The sequence below is a fragment of the Malaya genurostris genome, chromosome 2, assembly GCF_030247185.1.
Source record: "Malaya genurostris strain Urasoe2022 chromosome 2, Malgen_1.1, whole genome shotgun sequence".
Taxonomy (NCBI): domain Eukaryota; kingdom Metazoa; phylum Arthropoda; class Insecta; order Diptera; family Culicidae; genus Malaya; species Malaya genurostris.
Window position 1 is genome coordinate 18,518,851 of NC_080571.1, and position 23,324 is coordinate 18,542,174.

The following is a 23,324-nucleotide window of genomic DNA, read 5'->3' on the forward strand; positions in this document are numbered from 1 at the left end:
ATTGATTTATGCAGTCATTCGTTCCCATGGGAACCGCGGACGGCATTGTTCCGAGGACAGGGTGAACCCGGCTCCTGCCATCCGCTATATCGTCAGACTAGCAGGCCGGGTTGCCGGAAGTGAGATTAAAGCTCGGATTCATACTGACGGATAATGGCAAGGTCTGAACGGTGGGATCGAAAGGGTCGTTTCTTTCCTTGGAATAATTACGAATCACAACAGGCTGGCAGGTTTATTTCGTCAAGTGTTCTGTTATATTTTCTTGGTTTTGTTTTTCATTGTGATATAACTAGTTATTGTAAAGTATTTTATTCAAATTACTTGCTTTCAGTATTTGTCATTCTAGTATCTACTGAATCTCATTTTGTGTGTTATTGAATAAATAAAATTGCTAGAAAAAAATCATACTAAACTAAAAATGGTACACTAAACATTAGAGATTAAATTTCATTCGTCTGTTCGATGAAATAAATAATTTGTTTCATATCATTTGTTGATTTATTTGTATGATCATACTGTCATGACAGTAAAAATACAGTAGCTGTCGAAAATTGACAGTGAAATCCAAGATTTTTCTAGGTTTGCCAGTAGGGGGAAATTAAGCGGGCCTAATTATTTTATTTTCAAGCTCTATGCTGATAAAATTTAACTACTACTGAACTGTCGGTTGGTCTAAATGGTTAAGCCTTTGAATTGGATGAAGAGCAGCTAGAAATAGGCAACAATAAAGGAAAGCTCGATATTCGACATAGCACCATCCACATCCAGTGAACTGGACTACCCTAACTAAATAGCTCGCTCGTGAGTTAAACGTTCCCGTCAGATCTAATCTCTCGGTTTTTGCTTGATTTGCTGTTCGTCGTGTATATTTTATTATTACAATAGTTTTGATTTTAATTACCTTAAGACCTTCCAGATTTCAAGTTGTTCGAGCAACCCAATCGAAGGATGGAAATAATTGAAAATTTGAGTAATTTCATTCCACTCCCTAGTGTAGGGGAAAGTGTTATAATGCGCCCCTGTTGGCCAAAATGCCCCTTCCTTTTTAAGAATTCAAAACTTTTCAGCACAAAAGGTTTATCACTAACAGTATCTTTTCCTACGATCTTTCTGCTATGCAAGTTTGGCAGTTGTCGTTTGCAGGAAAATATGAAAAAAAAAAAACTGAAAATATCATTAGGCACCTTTTCGATGTAAGGTTTTGCTTCGACTAAACAAGCATTTTAACCGTAAAAAACGTGTAATGGTCGATTGCTACTTATTATTAAATTTTCAGAAGTGCTAATGTCTCTATTTACAGTAAGAAAATCTAGAGAAACGAAGCCATTTTTTTTATATACGAATTTTCTCATAACAGTCACTCTACGGACATTATGCCCCACCTTCGATTCAACAGTATGCTTGGAGATAAAATATTTTTTTAAAGTTTTTTCGCTTTTTTAACGATATCAAACTAACTGGAGATTATAAGAGGAGAAAGAATATGAAATCATAGAGCCATAGTACTCAAGGAAGAGCAAGGATGTGAAGAATAAAGTGCGGAAAAGTGAGACGTGACAAGGGTCATTTTAAGTAAGCAGAAGGCTTCTCGTATCTAAACTTTTACCTTTTACCAGAGGAGTCGAACTTAGGCATCTTAGCGATACGAGTCATCCGAGTCTCTGATATATCAGAAAGTAAAGGCAAAGGTCGTTTGTCATTTACTGTCCGAACCGTAAACGACCTTTGCCTTTACTTTCTGACACGTCTCACTTTTCCGCACTTTATTCTTCACATCCTTGCTCTTCCTTGAGTACTATGGCTCTATGATTCCATATTCTTTCTCCTCTTATAATCTCCAGTTAGTTTGATATCGTTAAAAAACCGAAAAAAGTAAAAATTACTGACTGACCAGAAGTCATAAATAAAAAAGTAAAAAATTGTTTTTAAGATTTATAACTATTGTTGAAACAAAATGTGGCGTTGGGAGGGTAAAAAATGTTGGTTTCCAATTGTATTTAATTGATTATGCAATTGATTTCTGATGCAAAGAATATCTTCTTTATCTGCTTTTCTTCTATATCGACATTTCAAGTGGCATATTGCATCATTGTTGTGAGGTATATTATACGGTTACTGGGGCATTATATCCAGGGCAAGCAAAATAAAACTAAGAATGCGGTCGTTTTGGAAAATGTGTTTGTATCAATCAATTCTTATCACTTCTACCGAAAATTATGTTCCTCAGACGTATTGCAAAGAAACATATAGGGCAACGGCTCCCTATTTCATCTGAGCTCCTATATCCATCTTATCCCTTCACCTCATAACTTTGAACATGAATAATATTTTACAACCTACCGGAAGCAAACTGTGAAATGTTTTAAAATGATTTGAAAAGCTATTGTCACACTTTCCTATTGAAAGAAATGGTTTTAAATTCTTCGGTGATCTTTTTTTCATATAAAATAAACTTCACTTTTCAATTTAGGACACATTTTCGTCTCAAGCTTTACAGTTCGTCATGTTTCTGAATATCTACTAATCGATTCGTCTCAAAACATGATCACTATTTTGCAAAATTACACTACCCTTGAATGCTGGATGACTTCATAATTAGTTATGTTCACTTGCCACTTGTTTAGTTAACGATTAAAAACTTCAAAATTTACCCGACAAGCAATAAAAGTCTTCAAAAATATGAGATGAAAGTTTTTCACTTCGTTCACTTGATTGCGCTTTGTTTTCATCTCATTTGGTTTCGCAAAGTTGCCAAGTTATTTCATAATGTTACAAAACAAAAATTGTTTATCTTCTTTAAATTATCATCAAAAAGTATTTTTTTGGTATCCGTGACATTAGTTTAATTATATTATTGATATTAATATTTCAATAAAACTGTTTCTGCTTCGAATATTACCAGAAAGAACGTGTTAAATACTAATGAAATAACCCCTGTGGCAAATCTAGTAGCACTGGTTTCATTCCTCTATACGCCAACATAACGCTGTGAAGTGTGCGTGTGTTTCATCGGCTGTGCACAGAGATGCCAGGTATTTTCATAGAAAATATGTATTACTTTGCATAGAAAGTCCATATCTGTTCTATCTGTTTTCGTTAATAAAATGATGTTAGAAGATAGTTCTTTAGATCTCCGTAAGTCATTGCCCCATTAATTAGATAATTCAACGAGTAAATTTTTTACCAATAATAATAATGTGGAAAAATCCTGCTGGGTACGGTTGTATCGTTTGAGTTGTGTATCTGGCAGCGCTGGCAGGCTGAGAGTGTAATAGTGGAATATTTTGTTTTGATTGCTGTCGCCATTGCTAATTTATAGGATGAATAAAAGATCAACGATAGGATGGATAAAAATCAATTGAGATGAAATTAGGAGCAGAGAAGTGAAAACATCATTAGTGTTTTTAGCAGTTTTGTAAATATTAGTTGAATTTTCAAGAAATGTGAATCAATTTTCAACGTGGAGCAAGGCGAATGAAGCAGTAATATGAAATAGTTACAGTGATTTTAGTGGCTAAATCGGGGTTTGAAGGCGACGTCCTTACAAATGAGATAAAATAGGGAGCCCTTACCCTACATTCTCGAATAAAATATACCAGTACATTTATAAATATCTCAAACATATTATAACACTTTACCCTAATGGCCTTCATGAAGCATCGAAACAGCCTTTCAAAGAAATTATTAATTTAATTGTCAAGATTCATCGGACAAACCAGAGTGACGCTTCACTTGAGTCAAATTGTTTTGAATCCTGAACTGTGAAACAAATAGCAAAACAGTTGCTGAGTAAATTATTTATATTCCTTTCCAAGAGCAATTCCAACACATCCATACGTGAATTGGGCCATAGAGCGTTGTTCATGTTCTTTTATTTGAGCTAATTATCTTTTTTTCTAGCACTGCATGAATGTTACTTAGGTTATTCGCAACGCTGTGATGGACATCTGTTCTAAAATGACAGGCTGTCGTATAATTAAAAACTGTCAAAAATAAAACTCGAGCTTGATGATCACAACACGAAGATTTAATATTTGTTCTACATTTGTCTGGTAATGTATTGGGGTTATGTCAGCTCACTGTGATGTTTCAAATCAGAAACAAACAAACAAAATTAATGATTTCGAAAACGATATAAAGTTTTGTCACGAAGTTCTAGAGGAAATTTTTCGATGATAGTTAGCTACAGTGCTGAAACTGTATAATTCAGTGCAAAACATTTGACAATTCCTGATATGTCATTCGACGCTTTGACATTTCGCCTGTCAGATGTCGCTACCCACACTCACGTAAGAAATTTAAAACAGTGTTCTATTCGTGTTTCAAATTTTCATTAATTTGAAATAAATTCGTCGATCTGTTTTGAATCTTGAATCTTTCAAATTTGTGCTCGAAAAATAGAACTAGATCTCAGCGTTGTGATTGACATGGTTTAGTCGTAGATCTAAAATAGATCAACCCATACGTAATAAAACAGCGTTGCGAACAAACCTAGTATTTCAAAAACACCATCTTCAATCAAAAGTGAGTAATTCTAACTTTACTGACTACAAAGACATCGTATTAACAAGATATTGAGCTCTCACATTTCCCGAACAAATCATTGGCAACATCCTTTTTTGCGAGAGCATGGCGCTTTCAGGCGAGTCCGCATAAAATCTCGTAATATCAGTCGAAGAAAATGTGCTAATAAAAAGTTTCAAAACATTGACAAACGAAGTAAGTTTTTCTCAAAGTTCTTCTTAAGTTTCAGTGCAAAATAAACCCAAATAACTTTCCATCTGTCAAGCCTTGGGCCGCAGTTTCAGTTAAACTTAGCTACTCGACTGTCAAATTCTAACTAAAAATTAAAATTATTCCACGGCCTCAATTCTGAATCCAATTCTAGGAATCAACTGGAAATTACATTACATAAACGAAAAAATCATTGGAATAACCCGGAATTCCTTTCCAGATTTTTTGACTCCTAGAAATCCGTGTTACCTTCCGTTGGCATTTTTCAATCCCTTCAGAGCAAATTCAGAAACTGAAAATTTTTATATGGGAGACGGATAAAAGATCTGAAATTGAATCAAACTCAGCCAGCCAATTTAGATTTATTTATTCGAAAAGTTTGACTGTCAAATTTAAACGTTGCCGTTTTATTTTTTCTATATTTGAAACACAAGTAAAACGCTTCTGGGGTTGCCAATTTTTCTTGTTATAATTTCCAACTTTAAATTATCAATAATGACATAAATTATGCATCTAGTACAAGAACATTCTGTAAAACAGTTGTCCTATGCTCTAGACCCGATCTGGAAGAATCAACACTAAGAATCTGTCAGAAAAATTGAAGTACTACTCATACAATGATTCTGTACGCTAAGAATCGGTTGAAACAGAAAGGCCAAATTCCACAAAAGGTATGTAATGCCAAGACAGAAAAATGAACATTCTTGAACATGCCCTAACGAAACACAATAGTCCAATCCACGTGCGAATGTGTTGGTGTGGCTATTCTCAGCAGTTGAAAGGTTAATGCTAGTGTGAGTATGTCGAAATAACCCTCTCAGCAGGCCGTTCAATTTTGTTGGTTTGTTGAACGACATATTGCACGAAATATTCGTTCAATTTGCTGGAACGGTTTGTTGTTGTTTTTTCTCTTGCAAAAATAGTGTGAAAATTAAGTGTTACCTTTACATAGAAAGAAAATTTGTTGTTATTCTACGTGAAGTAGAAGTATTGTGTAGGTATGTATTGTTAGTTTAAACAAATAAGTGGAAAAAACTTCAGAAATTCTGTAGTAAAACTAGTCCAACGGGGCTCCAACTTCTCATGTTAAAAATGGCTCAACAATGGACCTCTGTCTGCCGGGTTTGTTGAACGAAAAAAATGGCATTCGGTTCAACGGTCTGTTTCAAAATCGGCAAACGAAGGTCCCGTGTTGGCCTCCCGTTGAACGATTGATTGGACTTTCATTGGACCAATGATCCAACGTATTGGACCAATGAAGGACCACCGTTGAACGTTTTTTTCTAAGTGGGAACCCAGTGAATTTTGTCGAGCTGCATCGTACCAATTATTGGAGAAATATATATAAAAATGCAGAGATCATTCTTTGTAATCGCATCACGTAAGAACGGATGGACGGATTGAGATGCTTTTTATTTTGTTTGATCAGTTTTTACCCCCACCGGGTTCGTACATCAAAAAAATTTGGAAAACTTACCGGAAAAGTGGGAAAAACCAATAAAGTTATTTTGTATGGACAATGGAATTTTCCACTGAAAAAGTCGCCAATGATTGCTAGATTTACGATTGATGTTTGGCGCGCAAGGAGATGCTCAGTATTTCGCCGTTGAAGAAAAGAATACTAGATCTTTGGAAAATAGTTTGGCGCGCAACGAGTAGATTTGGGTGGAGATTTTACATGCATGATTGATTCGTCATTTGAAAACACGTGCTTAATAGGGTATCAAAATCATTACTTGCCAAAGACTGTTTTAGCTATACCGTAAACAGAAACACAAGTTCTAATGTCATTTACCAGTAGATGTAGTTAGATGAATTATGTTGGCCATCGTGGGCGTGAGATGAACAAATTAAATTATGTAACGATTTTTTTACGTATTAATGATAGGATTCTGCTGTTGAAATAATGAGTTCAGATGAAAATATTTTCCTTGCATTTAGCATGCTGAAGTTTGTTCAGCCGATTCGGGTGAGTTTTCAAGAGTGGTTTACTTCAAAACGGATGGTATTCATGACATTTGTAAGCTGCTTAAGCCAAATCATTTCTTTTCAAGAACTTTGGATTACTTGACGAATTACCATATGGGAATCGTGAATATCATATCTGAAGGAGAAATCGTGGCATGTAAGAACAATACTGGTATAATCACTCCTCATGTTCACTCCGCTAGAACAGAATATTGATTCTCAGGATTGAATACAAGCAAACCGATTTGGTGGCTCGACGAATGAGAGACCTTTTGATACAATTCTTGAACGAATATAGCGTTCATGTCAAAGTTAATGGACACAATATTTAATAAAAGGGTAATTTGAACTTTCGAATGTCCAAGTATTTTTCATTTTATCGCTAAATCGTTAATCGAAAATTGATCCTGTCATTATCCTGCTACGAACATTCATCAAAGACGACTAAATAATATCACTAGCGGTGAAGCAGGTTATGGACAACCGTTCGAAATTAGTTTATTACTTTCGATAATCCTTAAGGATTTGCTATTAAATTTTTAAACGTCTTCAGTACAAATAATTCAATGACAAACAACAATCCCCGAGGGCTGCTTTTGGAAATTTGTGGGGTCAATTTAAAGTATTTATTTTGGTCATCTCTTTTTCATCCATCTGTTAATTTGTTTATTTGTTTATTTAGGAGCAAGGGAAAAGCCTGCTGGAGCTGGGATTTTGGTTCTCCTTCTCCAGCAGGCATAAAACCTTCTCATCTTTTGTATCAACAGATAACATTTGACCAAATGATACATAACGAAATCTTTAATTACCCTTATTTAAACTACAAAGCTAACTAACAACTATTCATATTGACTAATTATCCTAATAAAATTAGCGGGAAAAGATTTGGAGAAAACGGGATTAAATGGCGTTACGAGATAAATTGAAATTAAATCCATCAGAGCAAGTATTGAATACGCGACATATACTCGAAAACGGTTCATTAAAGCCATAGTTAGTTCTAGCACGAGGAATTCTGAGAAAGGGATTAAACCGCAAATTACGCCGAAGAATGTCAAAACTTAGCTGTTGTAGGAGATCTGCACTATCAATTCGACACTGGATGTGGTCCGCGACGAAAACAGCTTTTTGTGTATCACGGCGGACAGATAGCAAATCGAAGTGTATGAGCCTACAACGATTATCGTAGCTTGGAAGATTAAATGGATCTCTCAAGGGCAGGCGACGCAAAGCAAAACGAATGAACTTGCCCTGAACAGTTTCAATGCGTAGCTTATCAGTTTGGTAATATGGTGCCCAAACAACAACAGCATACTCCAGTGTAGAGCAAACTAGAACTGATTTTAGGCAGTATATGTTATTGAAATTTTTTGAGATGTGAAAGATGAAATCTAACATCTTGAATGCCTTAGAGAGGGTAACATATATTCTATGTGATATTTGAAACTAAGTTTTGAATCCAATAACACTCCTAGATCCTTAATTGATGTCTCCCGTTTTAGTAAAGCTTGTGAAATAGTGTAATCATACATGATCGTGGTTCGTTTACGAGAGAACGAAGCATTTGAAGGCGTTAATAACCATTCTGTTGACGTTGCACCAGTTAGAAAATACATTCAACTGTGACTGCAAGAAGTTTGAGTCTTTCAGATATTTGATGAGATGAAACAGCTTGAAATCGTCGGCGAATGATAGCTTCATGCTTTGCAATGAGAAATTCAGATCATTTAGATATAGTAGAAATATGAATGGTCCTAGATGGCTTCTCTGAGGAACGCCAGAGTTCACGATGAATGATGGAGTAACGCAGTCGACAATTTTCACGGTCGTACTACGACCAGTCAGATATCATTCAATGTAATCCATCATCCCACATGTCAAACCTTTAGTTTGAGAGAGATCTACAATCTCTGTTCAATACACTGACTCGAAGGATGAGATGGCAATCGGTGCATTTGTTTAGTTTTTGCGTAACAAAAGCATTGAACATATCCACAATAATTCTTGATGATATTTCTTCTTCTGCACGAAGTTAATGTATTGGATATGAATTTGTCGTAATTCGTTTATTGTAAGCCAAGTAATCAGTAAAATAATGGAAAGAAACATTAACGTTTGACAACTCTGCTATCCGAAAACACAAATTTAAAAAAATAATTTTAGGCGAGACGAAGTTCGACGGGTCAGCTAGTATATGCAATAAAAAACACTGCAATGCCAAGAGAACAGTTGAGAAAGACATAAAATCGTTCATGAAACACTATATCACGCAATGGAACTGTCTTCTACTTGGTTCATTAGTTCATAGCTTACGAAATTCTATATGCATTTTTCGCAGTGTATGATTATGAGTCAAAAATGTTTTACCTCAGTGTAAAATTGAACCCACAACAAACTTTGACTTCGGCTCGCACACATTATAATTTCGTATATGGATAGATCTGCGCACTCTGCATCGGTGTGAGTAACAAAGACGTCAAATTGCTCAATTACGCATTGATGAAACAAACTTTGCGATTTAACTTTGAGTTCTTTATTTTTTTTTTAAAGAAGCTCCCACATTAAATCCTCAACAGCTGAGCTTGCGACTTTTGAAATTCAATTCCACATATTTATGTCGTTTTCGTTAAAACTAAGTTCAAAACTAGTTTGACAGCAGTTAGTGTGGAAACTAGGTTAGGTTTGGCATCAAGCGAAAACGACATTAAAATGGTCGCCTGTCGGATCTGTTGAATGAATCGAGCAGTCAAAAACGGCCTACTGTTCAATAGTCTGTGGCGTCTTGTTGGACGATTAACTGGACGTTCATTGGACCAACGAAAGGCTCTCGCTAGATTTTTTTTATTGTAGAGCTTTTTAATTTTTATTTTCGATCTAACGAGATACAATGTAAATATTACTTTGAACGGGTTGTTATCGGACAATTTTGAATCAGGGGCGAAGTCGGCACGAAGATCTACACCCACATGATCAGTTCGAAATAAATTCCGAATCGAATCCGAGTAGGCGAAAAATTTTCATTCAGAAATTCATGTGGAATTCAGTATGAAATCCAAATCAAAGCGGAATCCAGTGCAACATCCGATTCTGAATGGATTAGTTTGGATATCTGTCAAAATTGAGTGATAAAAAACCAACTGAATTGCCAATTCGTTTTCTTCTTCTTATCCGATTGTGCACGGTTTTGAGCTGATTTTAAGGTAAATTCGAAATAAAAAAAAGTACGGGTGTGTAATGTCAGAAACGTAACTGGATGTCGTGAATATGAATTAAACTGACACGATTTCTTTACACTTTCGAATTCGAATTGATAATTGACCGATTGTGTGAATTGCGAAATTTTCTTCCGTTTTTTTTTTGACGTCGATTTGTCCCATTTCGGATTTGCATATTTCATTGAAAGAAATGATCAAGGTGCAGTACGGGAATCATTTTTGCCTTTTAGAAGGACCAAATTGTGGAATTCTCTACGATATTTAGCACAGTTCGGAACATTTATCTCGAACGATTTTCGCGCAGCGAAAAGTGCACGAAGCAAAACGAATAATTTTGTATTTTCACTAAACTGATAATTTTTACCTTCGATTTGCAAAAAAGTAATCTTATTAGTTCTTTAGATAACATTTAGAGCCATTAGAACGGCTGATTTTTTATAATGTTGTCCTCTTTTCGTTTCTTGTTTTCTTTCTCTCCAATGCAAAGCACCAGCAGCTGATGCAATCGTTCTTGCTTGAATTGAAACTAGCTTTGCCTATAAACCGACACATCCGCTCGCAGTGCCAAATGATGCAAAACTGGTTTAATGCGTCTTCTCGCCTTGACGACCGGAAGGCAAATGAGAACTACGACCTGAGCGTTTGAGGTTTTTAACCAGGTTGAATTGAGGTTGAATGCGTCTTCTCGCCCCGACGTCTGCTTTCATCCAACGCACAAGAAATGATCGATTTTCGACCACGGTTCCCCTTTTTATAACGTTCAGTTGAAGATATGTGCCTGACTACCTCAAAATCGTCGTCCTTGCGCGAAAAGCTCCAGCGAAAGTAAAGAGTTTTCCGCGTTGGTTCAAAATTTTCAGATAACTTAATTTTTGAGTTGTATGTGGTTATCTCACACTGTTCAAAATATTATCCTAAATTCCTGATCATATTTTTGATGAAATATTGAAAGAATTATGTTGCTGCCATTAATGCAAGTCGTAATATTCACGATTAAGTTCTGCCCATTTTTCCATATGGCTAATTTTGAAAAGGCGCCCCATAGTAAAGTAAGTCGTATTCACGACAAAATTGAAATCTTCAAGTTTTTCCAATATCTAGAACTAGTAAATTACCAGATCTTCACCAGAGATACAGCACAAACTGTTGAAGTTAGCTGGAAATCAACAAAAAGGCCTACCTTTATCTGCATCGTCCATTCCTCAAGCTGGAGTGTAACAAAATGGCGTAAGTCGCCTGACCAGCGCTGCCAACTATACCGATTTTTGGACTCGATACAGGAATAGAGGTATGCTCTCTTAAAATACCGATAATTCAATTTTCAAACAGATAAATACCGATTTTCAGTTTTTATGTTTGATTCCATAGGGGTAAAACAGGTTGAGCGACCTTTTCTGTTATGCTCGCAAAATCAGTATCCTTACTAAATCGATTTTTTAGCTTTCGAGATAGATATTGTACATATAGATTTTTTCTCCAAATACAGATCCAAAATCAGTTGGCAGCTCTACGCCTGACTAGCACACTGAGGCTGTGAACCGTTTCATGGTTAATTTTAACTTTTGGTTGAAATCTGACTTTCGAGTGGTTATTTTGATGTTGTCAAAAATAACCCTGCTCGAAAGAATGGTTTTTTTTGGACAGATCGATGGTTATTTTCCGACACTGAAAAAAATCGTGCGAAGAAAATTCTAATATCAATTCTTTAGTCAAAATTATTTCCAGTGCAAAATAAACCCAAATAACTTTCCATCCGTCAAACTTTGAAATGGGCCGCAGCTTCCCGCTTGTGAGGAATTCTGGCAACCGTCAGAAGACTGGCTGCTTTTCGGCTGCTGTCAAAATTGTCCAGGCGAAATTGCGTCATTATCTCGCCGTACTTGTCTTGTTTATTTCCCTCCTCTTTCTTTTTTCTTTTTTTTTTTTGACTTCATTTGATATTCGTCAATCCCGCATGTACGTACAAAAAACGAATCTTGAGACGAGGTAAATGAGATTGAAATATGGGTATGTTTGGTAGTGAGAAAGTAATGTTATTGTTAATAACATTTTCCATGATTAGTATATATGAAGGGCAATAACTTATTCCCTTTCATATGTATCTTTTATTGAAAAAATAAATCCAAGACGCTTAAAATGTAGAACCGATTCAAAACGGTTCTGCCAATCTTGTATGGCAAGAATCCGACAGAAAAGAACCGTTAATAACTGCTAGGCGAAATTCTCTACCGGAAACGGTTGTTGCATTGTTGCCAGACTTTTGCCGGAATTCTGGCAGACATAGCCAGCCGTCTGGGGGGAAATCTGCCCGCCGCGGAAATCTGTGAAAAACTGAGTCATTTTTAAAATCTGTGCAGCATATTGAGAATCTTTCGAACCCAGATTAATCTGTGAAGATGGCATCTTTGATAACAAGATGTTTTAGGTCGATACTTTTATTGAATCATTTCGAGGGTGCTTCCCTTGTTTTTCAAATGTGATGCTCGAAATAACATAACTGGTACTAGGTCGTAATGTAAGATCTTCAAACTTTCGCGAACAAGCAAGTGATTTGACGGGAATGGTTCTAAAAAGTTCAAACCAAAGTCCTTTCCGACTTGAAACTTCTAGCATTTTTTTTAAATTAATTTAAGCAAAAACGGAACGCAGTCTACAAGCTGACACCTGCAAGCGTCATTGTATGTTAGAAAATTCCTACGGAAATGTTTTCCGAATTTCGAGGGCTTTCGATGATGAATAATAATGAATAGTTTTATAAGAAAGATCTATTAAAATACGAAAAAAGGGTGCGTACTAATTTACACGGGATACAACTCAAAATTATGTTTCCTCCCTTGGTATTGGTAGCTCGTTTTCGCACACGTTTCCGAGCATGGCGATTCGCTTTGTTCCATAATAAATAATTTGAATGTACTTGATTGAACAGTTTGCTTACGGAAAAAAAAACTTAGCATAAACTAGTTTAAAACTTAACAAACAAGCTCTGATCGATGCGGCACTCATTCTTTTCAGTTTTGAAATTCGAACTCGATTACATATATTTAGGGGTAAGCCGCAAACTAAGAAATATAGTGAGAGGGACTTTGTTTACGAGAGGAAAGAAGCTAATCGATTTTGGTTCATACTGTAATAGCAGCTAGGGAGACGATGGAAGTTTAGTAAAGAGCATACTGCAGTGACCTATGCTTCATCGAGCTCTTGTCTTGGCAGGTGAATAGACGCCATCTTGATTGGTTGTTAGCACAAATTGGACTAGATTAGGGTTACGAATTAAATAACTAGATATGCGCTTGTTGTTTGTTCAAATATATAAATAGGTTTTCCATAAACAACGTTTAAAGTTACATAAGTCGATAAAATGTATGGTATTTCTCTTCTCATAACTTGAAAGATCAGTAGTCTATCGAATGAAGGACGCCATGTTTTTTTTTTGGCGTGACAGCTGGTTTCTTTTACATGTTGACATCAATGTGCTTCTGTTTGTGTACGGGATGTTATACTTGTCCAATAGACACATTTTTTTTACTATTTCCACTATTTGTATATATTGGTGTGAATTAGTTATTTCCAAAGGAGTATGCGTCTGTTTTTTGTTTTGTAGAAAAATGTTGATTCTTAGAAAAAGGTTACTTACTTACTAGACGTTTTTTTTCTATTTGACCTTTCATCCTGTTCGAGTCTAACAAACATATTTGGTTTCCTGTTGGTTGGTTTGTATCTGCATGCCGTAAAATACATTTAATATCAGTTTAGTTTGGTTTACACTATATGGTTTACCCTACAAACGACGTTTTCTTGTTTCTCTGATGCCATCTATCGGAATAGGTTTTGATTATAAAACTAATCGATTTCTCTGTCTAGTCATGTTTTTACGGTAAATTCAGTTTGTTTTACAATGTAGTTAATGGTAAAGTTCTTGCGGTATATCTTCGTGTGAGTAAAAGTCATGGCCTACTCTTATTGTGTTGATCATTTTTGCCATTATATTCCATTGTACATATGCTCATAATCAGTACGCCTTTATTAGAGAATGAGCTACTTAAAACAATAGTCGTCTAATCCAAAAGTAAATGACAAGAAAGAAATGAACAAATTTTGGTTTTGAAACAAAATAAAAAAAAACTATCTAACATCACTGAACGCTGACAAGTCCACCATATTTACAGCGGTTGACAAACGGTGCCTACTTCCTCTTTTTCTTGTTTCGGCGTTTTCGCAGATACCGCTCCCGCCAGCTAATCCGAAGGCTTCGGACATCTTCGTCGCTATCGCTATCGCTTCCCTCGCTGCGGTCAGCGGAAGTCACCAACAAACCCGGAGCAAGTGGGCGCGGAAATACAGTACAGGTTTAAAAATGTGTCATCCATAAAAAAAGAACAGATACCGTTCGATATAAAATGTAGTGTGGTTGTTCGATGAATTAGCGTGTTTTTTTTTTCGTTATGCATTTGTTTCATTCCGAAGGAAGTGTTGTTCTGTGTTTTGTTATTCGCTGGCATGTTGAACGTTAGAAAATGCAGAGGGCGCTACGACGGTGGTGATTTCGAACTCGAATTAGTGCTTCGGTACAGTATGCTTGCCTAGTTTATTAGTTTATGGTTTCGATTGTTTCTGATTTGCGATGATTTTTGGTGCGGGTGATGATTCCTGGGGTTCGTTTGAACAATTCCTTTTTATGAAGTAATATGCCGCTATTTTTTCAAAGGACGGATTTCTCCCTACTTGCTTAAGCAACTGTTGATTCATTTAAAAAATACGGTCTATAAAGTCTAGAGCGTATTGAATTTTGGCACCTACGTATAGAAGTTCAACATAATAATAATAATAAGCAACAAAACAATCGACGTTTTAAAATGTTGACTTTAAGAATAAGAATGCAACAAATCAGATATTTCAAAAGTAATCGGAATGTTTGAACTGACAGGTAAACTGTAAAACTTCAACATTTCCCTGATATCAATCGTCAATGAAAGTTTTTCAAATGTTGGATCTAAGCCCCCGGTTGACCGATTTTTCGTTGAATTAAATGGACAATTGACTCTATACCAAGAATGATGTATTACTTCAAAGCTGAAATCAACGAAATACGTCCCACGTACAACACAAAATGTATATATTTGAAACATAGCAGGCTAGATTTGTTTTGCGTAGCAATCGGGTCGATACACATATCATAAGGGCATATTCAGAAGTGTTTTAGTTCTAGATGCATAATAATAATAATTGTCAGTTACAAAATTTAAATCTGGATTTTATAACAAGAAAAACTGGCAGCCCCAGCAGTGTTTTACTCGTGTTTCAAATATACAAAAAATAGAACGGCATTGTAGACCAGTTTTAAATTTGACAGAAGAACTGGTCGAATAAATAAAACTAGAACGGCTTGCTGGGGATACGTTTGTTTCAGTTTCAGTTATATTATAGACCACCCATATGAATCTCGCAGCTGCTGAATTTGCTCTAAAAGTACCTATTTTCAATCACTTTTAAGTTAAATTTGAGTTGTTTTTTTTCCATTGTTGCCAAAACACAAAATGGAAAACTACGAAAATTTCGTTCAATAAGTTCAAATGATGTAATCTGCATTCAACCGGTAATTGGCTCAATAAAACTCAATAGTTGAGTACAGAGTTGCAATTTGTCAGTCATGTCAAATGACCTTGGCAGTCTGACTAAAATCTCGGTCAACTGTAAACGGTACGGTGAAGGTGACTGTCCAATGAGATACTCGACTTTTTTGTTTTCTCTCTCATTCTCCTATTCCCTGTTGAAGTAAAAAATTCAATGAGTGTGCTAACATAAACTTAAATTAATAAAGTTCATTTTTCTTTGCAAAAGTCATCGAAATGCGGAGTTCGCACCGGCAATCAAAGAGCGTCCTGGTGAGTTCTGACACATCGGCTCTCAGACACTCAATATATGGTGGCCTGGTTGCCAGCAGTCCAGTGACATAAGCTTTCGAATCTTCATCGTGCAAAGTTCATAGTGACATATAGCAGCTCTGGTTGAGTGTCTTATGGAAGCTACTTGAGCCATTTTACCTAAAGTTAGGTTATGTTCAATAACCCTGAAGTCAGGTGTCAGGTGTTTTACCTAAAGTTAGGTTATGTTCAATAATCCTGAAGTCAGATGAACAGTACTCAAAATTAAATAGTTTTCCGTTTCCCTGTAGAATTTCCTCTTATGACCCTCTAAGGCTGTGAACCATTTCGCGGTTAATTTGAACTTTTGGTTGAAATCTAACTCTCGTGCGGTTATTTTGATGTTGTCCAAAATAACCCTGCTCGAAAGCATTGTTATTTTTGACAGATCGAAGGTTATTTTCCGACACTGAAAAAAATCTTGCAAAGAAAATTCTAATATCAATTCTTTAGTTAAAATTGTTTCCCGTGCAAAATAAACCCAAATAACTTTCCATTCGTCAAACTTTGAAATGGGTTGCAGTTTTAGTTAAATTTATCTACTCGACACAAAATAACCGCTCAAATGTCAGATTTCAAGTTAAAATTAACCGCGAAATGGTTCATAGCCTAAGCAAGCATTGTTCATCGTTCGTTTTTTTTTGTTGGACTTCAACAACTTCCAAATTAATATGATTTACGCCAAAACTTTACTTTTAAATCCGCACTTAAACGACGGTAGGACATTTTCATCGTATAATTCCGGAAGCAGAAGTCGATTCCGGAAGAAATTTCATAGAAATCTATGGAATCATAAGATCGATTGTTTGAACTTAAGTCCTGGTGTTAAAAAAGGGTCAAACAGTCTCCGATAAATCGAGGTAAGTACCATTTTGGAGTTTTTATGTAATCACACTGCGGAATACAACACTGCTTCAGCAGAGATTTCACAGGACTCGTTTTGGCTTTAATGAACCGATTACTGCTTCCATTCGAACTTTCACCGCTGTTGAGGATTTTTTCGAGCTTGGTGAATCATCTAGTCATTTCGCAAAAAAAACTGAAACGATCCACTGTGATTTGAATTTTTAAGCTAGCTTTAAGTTACATTGTGTTTTATTACTTTTGTTTATGTTTTTGAAAAGATAGTGATTTTGCGCCCGTTTGAGAATGACTAACGAACAGTTCAACTTAAATAGATTTTTTCCCACTCTAATTGTCCATTTAGATCTTGTATCCGATGGACACAATAATAGTAAATAAATAAATATAAATAAATAAATAAATATTTCCGGTAATCCCGGAACGGGAAACCACTACGGCTGAAATGCGTTTGTTGATGGAGATCAGCAAATTAAAATATTGTGCTAACCAAATGTTTCCAAGGTCACTCATAAAAGAATACTCTTGAAATTGAAATTTTGTGGTTATCACCCTGTCATTCTCGAACCGACAATTTTAATCTGAATGAAGGTCAGAAATTTGTTTCAGCCTTCGTCGAGAAAAGTTAGTGCACATATTTGTCTTTTTTTCTGTGTATTAACCCTTTTGACTTCGTAAACTAAGTGTAATTCTCGATGAATTTCAACTGTGGAAGATCCGTTTTCCATACAAAAATTTGATTACAAAACGAACAACACTGCCAGTGGAAGTAGCGACGATTGCGGACATTATTTACTGTACACACAGATAAGCAAATGTCTACCAAATCAACACAAGACCTACAATAGCAGCACGAGTAATACAAGTACACATATGTACAAGTTTAAACGTGCTGCGACATATAGATTATTTAATATAATATAAATGTAAACAATCGGTTCGTGCTTTACGAATAGGTCTCTCGTTTCATAGTGAAAACGAGAAAGAGAATTAAAAGTATCAATCCAAATATATTTTGCGGTGGAACTCGAAAACAATGGTCTGAGTTTTATGCCAGATTCAAATTTTTCTTCATAAAAACACTCGATCACATGATGCGGTTTTGGTTAAAAGTTTTTTGGATAATTCGTATTTCAATGTAGACTTTGATCCATTACCAGTTGTTACCAGAGCTAATAAAAGTCATTTTCATTGACTCAAAATAGGCGAAAATGACGAGAAATTAATGTCACTCTCAGCTTTCCTTGCAAACTATGAGAACGAAATCTATGTCCAGTCAATGCCAAAAGCGGAACAATGGTTTTAAAATTGTGTTTTCAGTGCTAATCCCATAATAGGCAGTGTCGGTATTCAACCGAAGTTTTGAAAATCGAAAATGACAGAAAAAGGTTTCACAATGACTTATTTTAGTCACTCTTTATAGCCAAGCGTTCAAGCGTTTCAATACACCGATTAAAGAATGAGAATTGAAATTCTGCTGATGCTCCCTGCAGACGTTAGTTTGTTTTTGTCTTGTCATAGAGGAAAGAGTGACGCTGACAATTATACTCTCTCATTTTGTCGATGAGAAACGAAAATGCTTCGGCTCTCTTCGTTTGTTCTGGTGTCGGTCATTTTCGAATGAGACAGTAAAATATTGAACGTGAGGTTTTTGGAATGGTTTCTTTCATTGAGAATGCGTGACAATTTTATGTTCTGGTTGTTACCATCGACGTCGAAAGCTTAACACTTTAGTCGAAGGAAACAAAAATTGGCGTTATTGGACTCGAAAGTCGAGAAATTGTTTCCACTCAGGATTCTTTCACGCTCGTTCAATTTTACTCGCAAGTAAGCAGTGTTATTTCAAATGTCAAAAAGTAAGAAATATTGATTTAGAATTTAAACGACAAACTGATTCCAATGTAGAGATGCCAGATAGTATGATGCACGAAATAGGTTTAGTGAGAATAAAAAAGACTGCCCCGAACGTAAGTCTGTAAATTTTGACGAAATACACGTTTTTTGAAAAGTCTGCAACACAAACGTGTCTGTAGCTTGTTTAAGAAATCTGCAGATTTACAGACAAATCTGCAAACCTGGCATCTCTGCTTAAATGGTATACACTCTTACCAGCCGCTACCTAATTTTGAGACAAAACCAACCCAAAATCAACTAAAGTGTATTTCCCCAATTTCAGGTAACGAGTGAGGACCTTAAAATTTAGGTAAATGTAAGTTTACCCAAAAAACCAAAGCACGCTACTAACTTTTCACGATCAAGTTGAAGTTTGAGTAGATAACGACCTTATTTTCGGTATCTTATAGAAGAGCTCGACAATGATTGATTTCTCGTCAAAAAATAGGTAAAAATAGGAGTCTCAGTGTATGAAATCCACGTTGCCACACTGATAAAAATTTGCACGATCGATTTATATGAAAATAGCACTTCACTACAAAAGCTTTTGTATTTCAATACATAACCAAAGTGATTTGTTTTAAGATTTCAAGTGCAAGATTAGATTACGTTCCACTTATTTTGATTTGTTTTTCCTTTGGATGTGATGTGTTTTGCTATTGAATCGAACTACATGTGTTAAACATTCCATTTTCTAGTGGGAATGAGTACAGTACAAATATATTTGCAAAAAACTTGATTTGGTCATCCGTGTTTCAATTGAAATCTATATGGAAAACAATGTGACATGTATATGATATTTATATAGAATCCAGAGGCAACGATATATCTTATCATTTTGATGTGCATATCAGAAAATTGTAGCATGATTTCCACTGAATATCAACAAATAATTTTCAGTGTATGAAATCAACGTTGCCAGGTATACCGATTTCTCGGTATTAATACATATTCTAGACCTCTATAACAAAATAAAACATCAAACAAACCAGTGATTACAAGAATTTTTAAACTACGAAACGAAACAGATAAATAAATGTTTCCAACAGGAAAAACAAACTTCATCATAGGGCTTAGATCCATCGGGCAGTTGTTCAGTTTTCCAAATAGATATTAGGATTTTACTCGAAGATATATAAGAAAACCCGAAATTGAATATCTGATCGTGCACACTGTGACACTCACCAATGCATATCTGCATCGTGGGTTGAGTTTTAACCAAAGCTGTTATTAAATTAGCAGATAAAATTACAAATTGGTTCTCCTTTGAGACACTACCCTTCAAACACAAACCGAATTTTCTTCTTCACAAAGGGAAGTCGACCGGCCAACACCGTTTTGCAAGCTTCAATGGTAACAAGACTATCGCGTTCTTCTACCGTTTGATCATAGAAAAGATATAGCATGGTGTTCAGCTGTTCTAGCTCATGTTACATTTTTGTTCATAATTGGCGGTAACTCTACGAGCCTAAGCTTACTATTCCGGTTATATTGTAGCCTACTGATAAATTATCTGAAATAAAAACTTGAACCTCACGGTTTCCCTATCCTGGGCTACTATACTAACTGAAGCAATCAAAAGCGATCGCCTACTTTGTGTGTCAAATTTTGTTTTTTTTTACTCGTCACGTCATCCCGCTTTCTACGGAAGATGTTGTTCAAATCCTCGTTTTAAATGTATTCATTTGTGTGTTCATTGGTTACAGCTAGACAGTTCAAAAATACCTAGAGATTCTGGTTAAAATTACATGCGTTTTCACTGACTGTAAATATCCCTAAATACGAATAATTCTTTTCATGTGGTTTACTCCAGCGATTATGATGTTAATGATATTGACGATGATGCTGCTAATGATGGCTATGCTATATAAACATGAAGACGATGATGATTACACAGGACTGCATGACAGAAGTCTTATTTTTTGTTTTACACAAATCCGATCCAATATCGCGCAATTCCCAAAATTCCATTCTAAAAATAGTATCATGAATCTTCTTTTTTTTCAAATCGTGCTTTACGTTCAACTGTCTCCTGGAGTAGCTGTCAACGTGCGCGAGCGTGTGTGTGTGTATGTAGGCGGTAATTTCTATCCGATCGAAACGATGGTTATATGGTTTTGTTGTTGTCGTCACATTCAGTCCGGTCACCGGTACTCAGAACTGATTCAGCTCGTCCAGGATCTCCTGTTCGATGCGCTCCAGGTCATCATCCTGGAGCACGGTGATCGTATCCGAGGCGAGCCCATCGCCGCCGCTGGTGTCGGTGGCCCTGGCACTGAACTTCCGGCGGCCACGCGGTCCGCCGGTCCCCTCCTCTCACCATTCGTTCAGCAAACAATCATCTAACTGTGTCTCTAAAATGTCAATGTTTGACTCGTAATCATCATCCTCGTCATATGACCTGCGAAAGAGAACCAATGGACAGGGCGTGGGGGGGTAAGGCGGGGGCATTCGTGGCAGTGGTGATGTGATGCAGGGGGAGTAGCATGGAGGGAATCGTCCGGAGGTTGTTTCCAGTAGAAAGTTTGTGTGTGTTGGCATGTGTGTGAGTGAGAGAGAGAAAGGGGAAATCGGCGGAGAAGAAAAAAAAATATACGAGGGTTAGTAAATTTTGGCTGATCATCGGTGGGCTAGCTGAGATGAGATTAGCTTAGTTACTCGTAGATGAGTACGTATGTATACATGAGACGATAATTATTATATAAAATGGTAATCAGAAGCGTTATGCTATCATGTCGAACGATCTAGTTTATGTGCGAGAAACGTTAACAGGGACAGAAAGTGCAGCGAATGAATGCTAGGCGACATGAATGTATCGATACAACTGAGAACAATTAACGAACGTAAAAGCATTTACATTGAATACAGCTTCAAAAAAGTTCACGCCTTTTTCCTTAGATATTAACTAACTGTATTTACAGAGATAATAACTATAATATGTATAAAAGAAAGATGAACGGACATCAACAAGATATCGTGGACAGAACAACCCCTAATAAACAAAAACGATATGTAAACCATAACACATACGGTGTAACCATTCCCTGTATGGTTCTGAAGCCATAAGATGTTTGTTGCAGACCATTTCACCGTGAATAGTTATAACTCGTTACAACTTTTTGAAAACCACCACCGTGCTTTTACTTCATCCCAGTGCCACTCGGAGTTTCTTATTTCAATCAATGACTTTGATTTTTGATTTCAAGAATAGAACGAAAGTCAATACGATTGATTTCAAATTTTGCCTCGCTGTAATATCAGGATCATTTTCGACAACGATTTCACTGTGTTTTAAAACGGGAAGTAATCAACAAAATAAATTTGCATTTAGACTTAATTAAAAAAATAGTGAAGCTAACCCACGTACTAACTATAGACTGAAACTAGACGTAACTAATATACACTTTCGAAGTGTTGGATCCATTTGCTACATATTTTGTCAAATGTTGGTTGAAATTGACCCAACTATTGTCGAGCTAACGTCGATAAGTCTTCTACTCCGAAAAACAAACGCTGACATCCTGGAATAGAATTCACTTGAACATAGAAATCGCATCTTTAACATAGAAATCGCTTCTTTAACATAGAAATTCGCATTCAAATTCTACGTAAGAGGCTCCAAGCAAGAAAAATTTCCTTCATAGAAACTTTCCCAAACATTTACTTATAACGAATGTCGAATGGCGCTCCTTTTGATGAAAAAAGTTACTGGGGTTGTCCTCATTTAGATTGAAATCTGATACCTAACTTTCTTAATTTAACTAAAAAAAATGATTTTGTTGTACAATAAAGTTGTAGGAAATTTTATTTTAAGCAACTTTGTTCAAAAAAGCACCTCTCTAGCTCTTCATTTGATCGAGTTACATCAATTTTCCGGAGTAAAAGTAGGGTGGTTCCTGAAAAATCACTTTTTTTGTTCTACCTTTTTCGAATCTTTCTACTGAAAAGTTGTCTTCAGAAGAGTTGTTGAACTAATCATTGCGCACAATTTTGCTCAACCAAGCTTTTTCATATAAGCTAGCAGTAAAAAGTCACGATTGTTTTTTCATCAAAAACTAGTCAAATTTTAAATATTAATATTCATTAGATGCCAAATCGATAAAAATGTATCCTATGCGGTTCTTGAAAGGTCAGTTTTTTAACGTATTTAAATTAGTTTTTAAAATACCTTAAAAATCTCAAAAACTTTGCATAACTCCTAAACGCCTCAACGTATCAACATACTTCCTTCAGCAAAATAATAGTATCAATATAGTTCTAAGAGTGTTCCATACATTGTCCTTTCGGGAAATGAGACACACAAAAACTACATCCGAAAATAGATTTTTAGTAAGTCGAAGCACTAGTTTGTTAAAATGAGTAGAATGTATTTATTCGAACCAAAACTCATTGTGCGTCGTTTTCCGGTTTTTACAGGCTATTCGGTACACAATTGGATGAAAAAGAAGGGCCAGTGTCATAGGCGTCTCGGCACGATGGGGATAAAAATATTTGCATTTTTCTAACTTGCACCAGCTTGTTGGAATGGTTGTCGAGATCATGAAAATTTATGTTCATAAAATTATCATGGCCAACTAGTTCGGAATAAGCATATCACACAGTATCTCTAATCTTCAGTTGTGCAAGCTCAATTGAAGTAGTTATATTGATAATAAATTAATTAAAATTGTTCTGCAATCTATTTTCGGCTGTAATTTTTGTGTGTCTCATTTCTCGAAAGGACAATGTACGG

The 23,324-nt window shown here is 35.9% G+C and overlaps 1 protein-coding gene across 14 annotated transcripts in view; it reads right to left on the reverse strand.

Annotated features, from left to right (window-relative positions):
• Positions 1-231: 231 nt before the first annotated feature.
• LOC131428271 (uncharacterized) overlaps positions 232-23,324 on the reverse strand; it is a 209,690-nt gene continuing 186,597 nt past the window's right edge. For 12 of the 14 annotated variants that reach the window (XR_009229358.1, XM_058592076.1, XM_058592074.1 and 9 more), the window contains one exon: positions 232-20,993. Coding sequence is in view for 12 of the 14 variants with exons in the window: in XM_058592076.1 (XP_058448059.1) it covers positions 20,909-20,993 (85 nt within the window). In the remaining 2 variants the exon portion in view is untranslated. The remainder of the gene's footprint in view (positions 20,994-23,324) is intronic. The other 2 variants (XR_009229359.1, XM_058592083.1) reach the window with 1 other exon arrangement.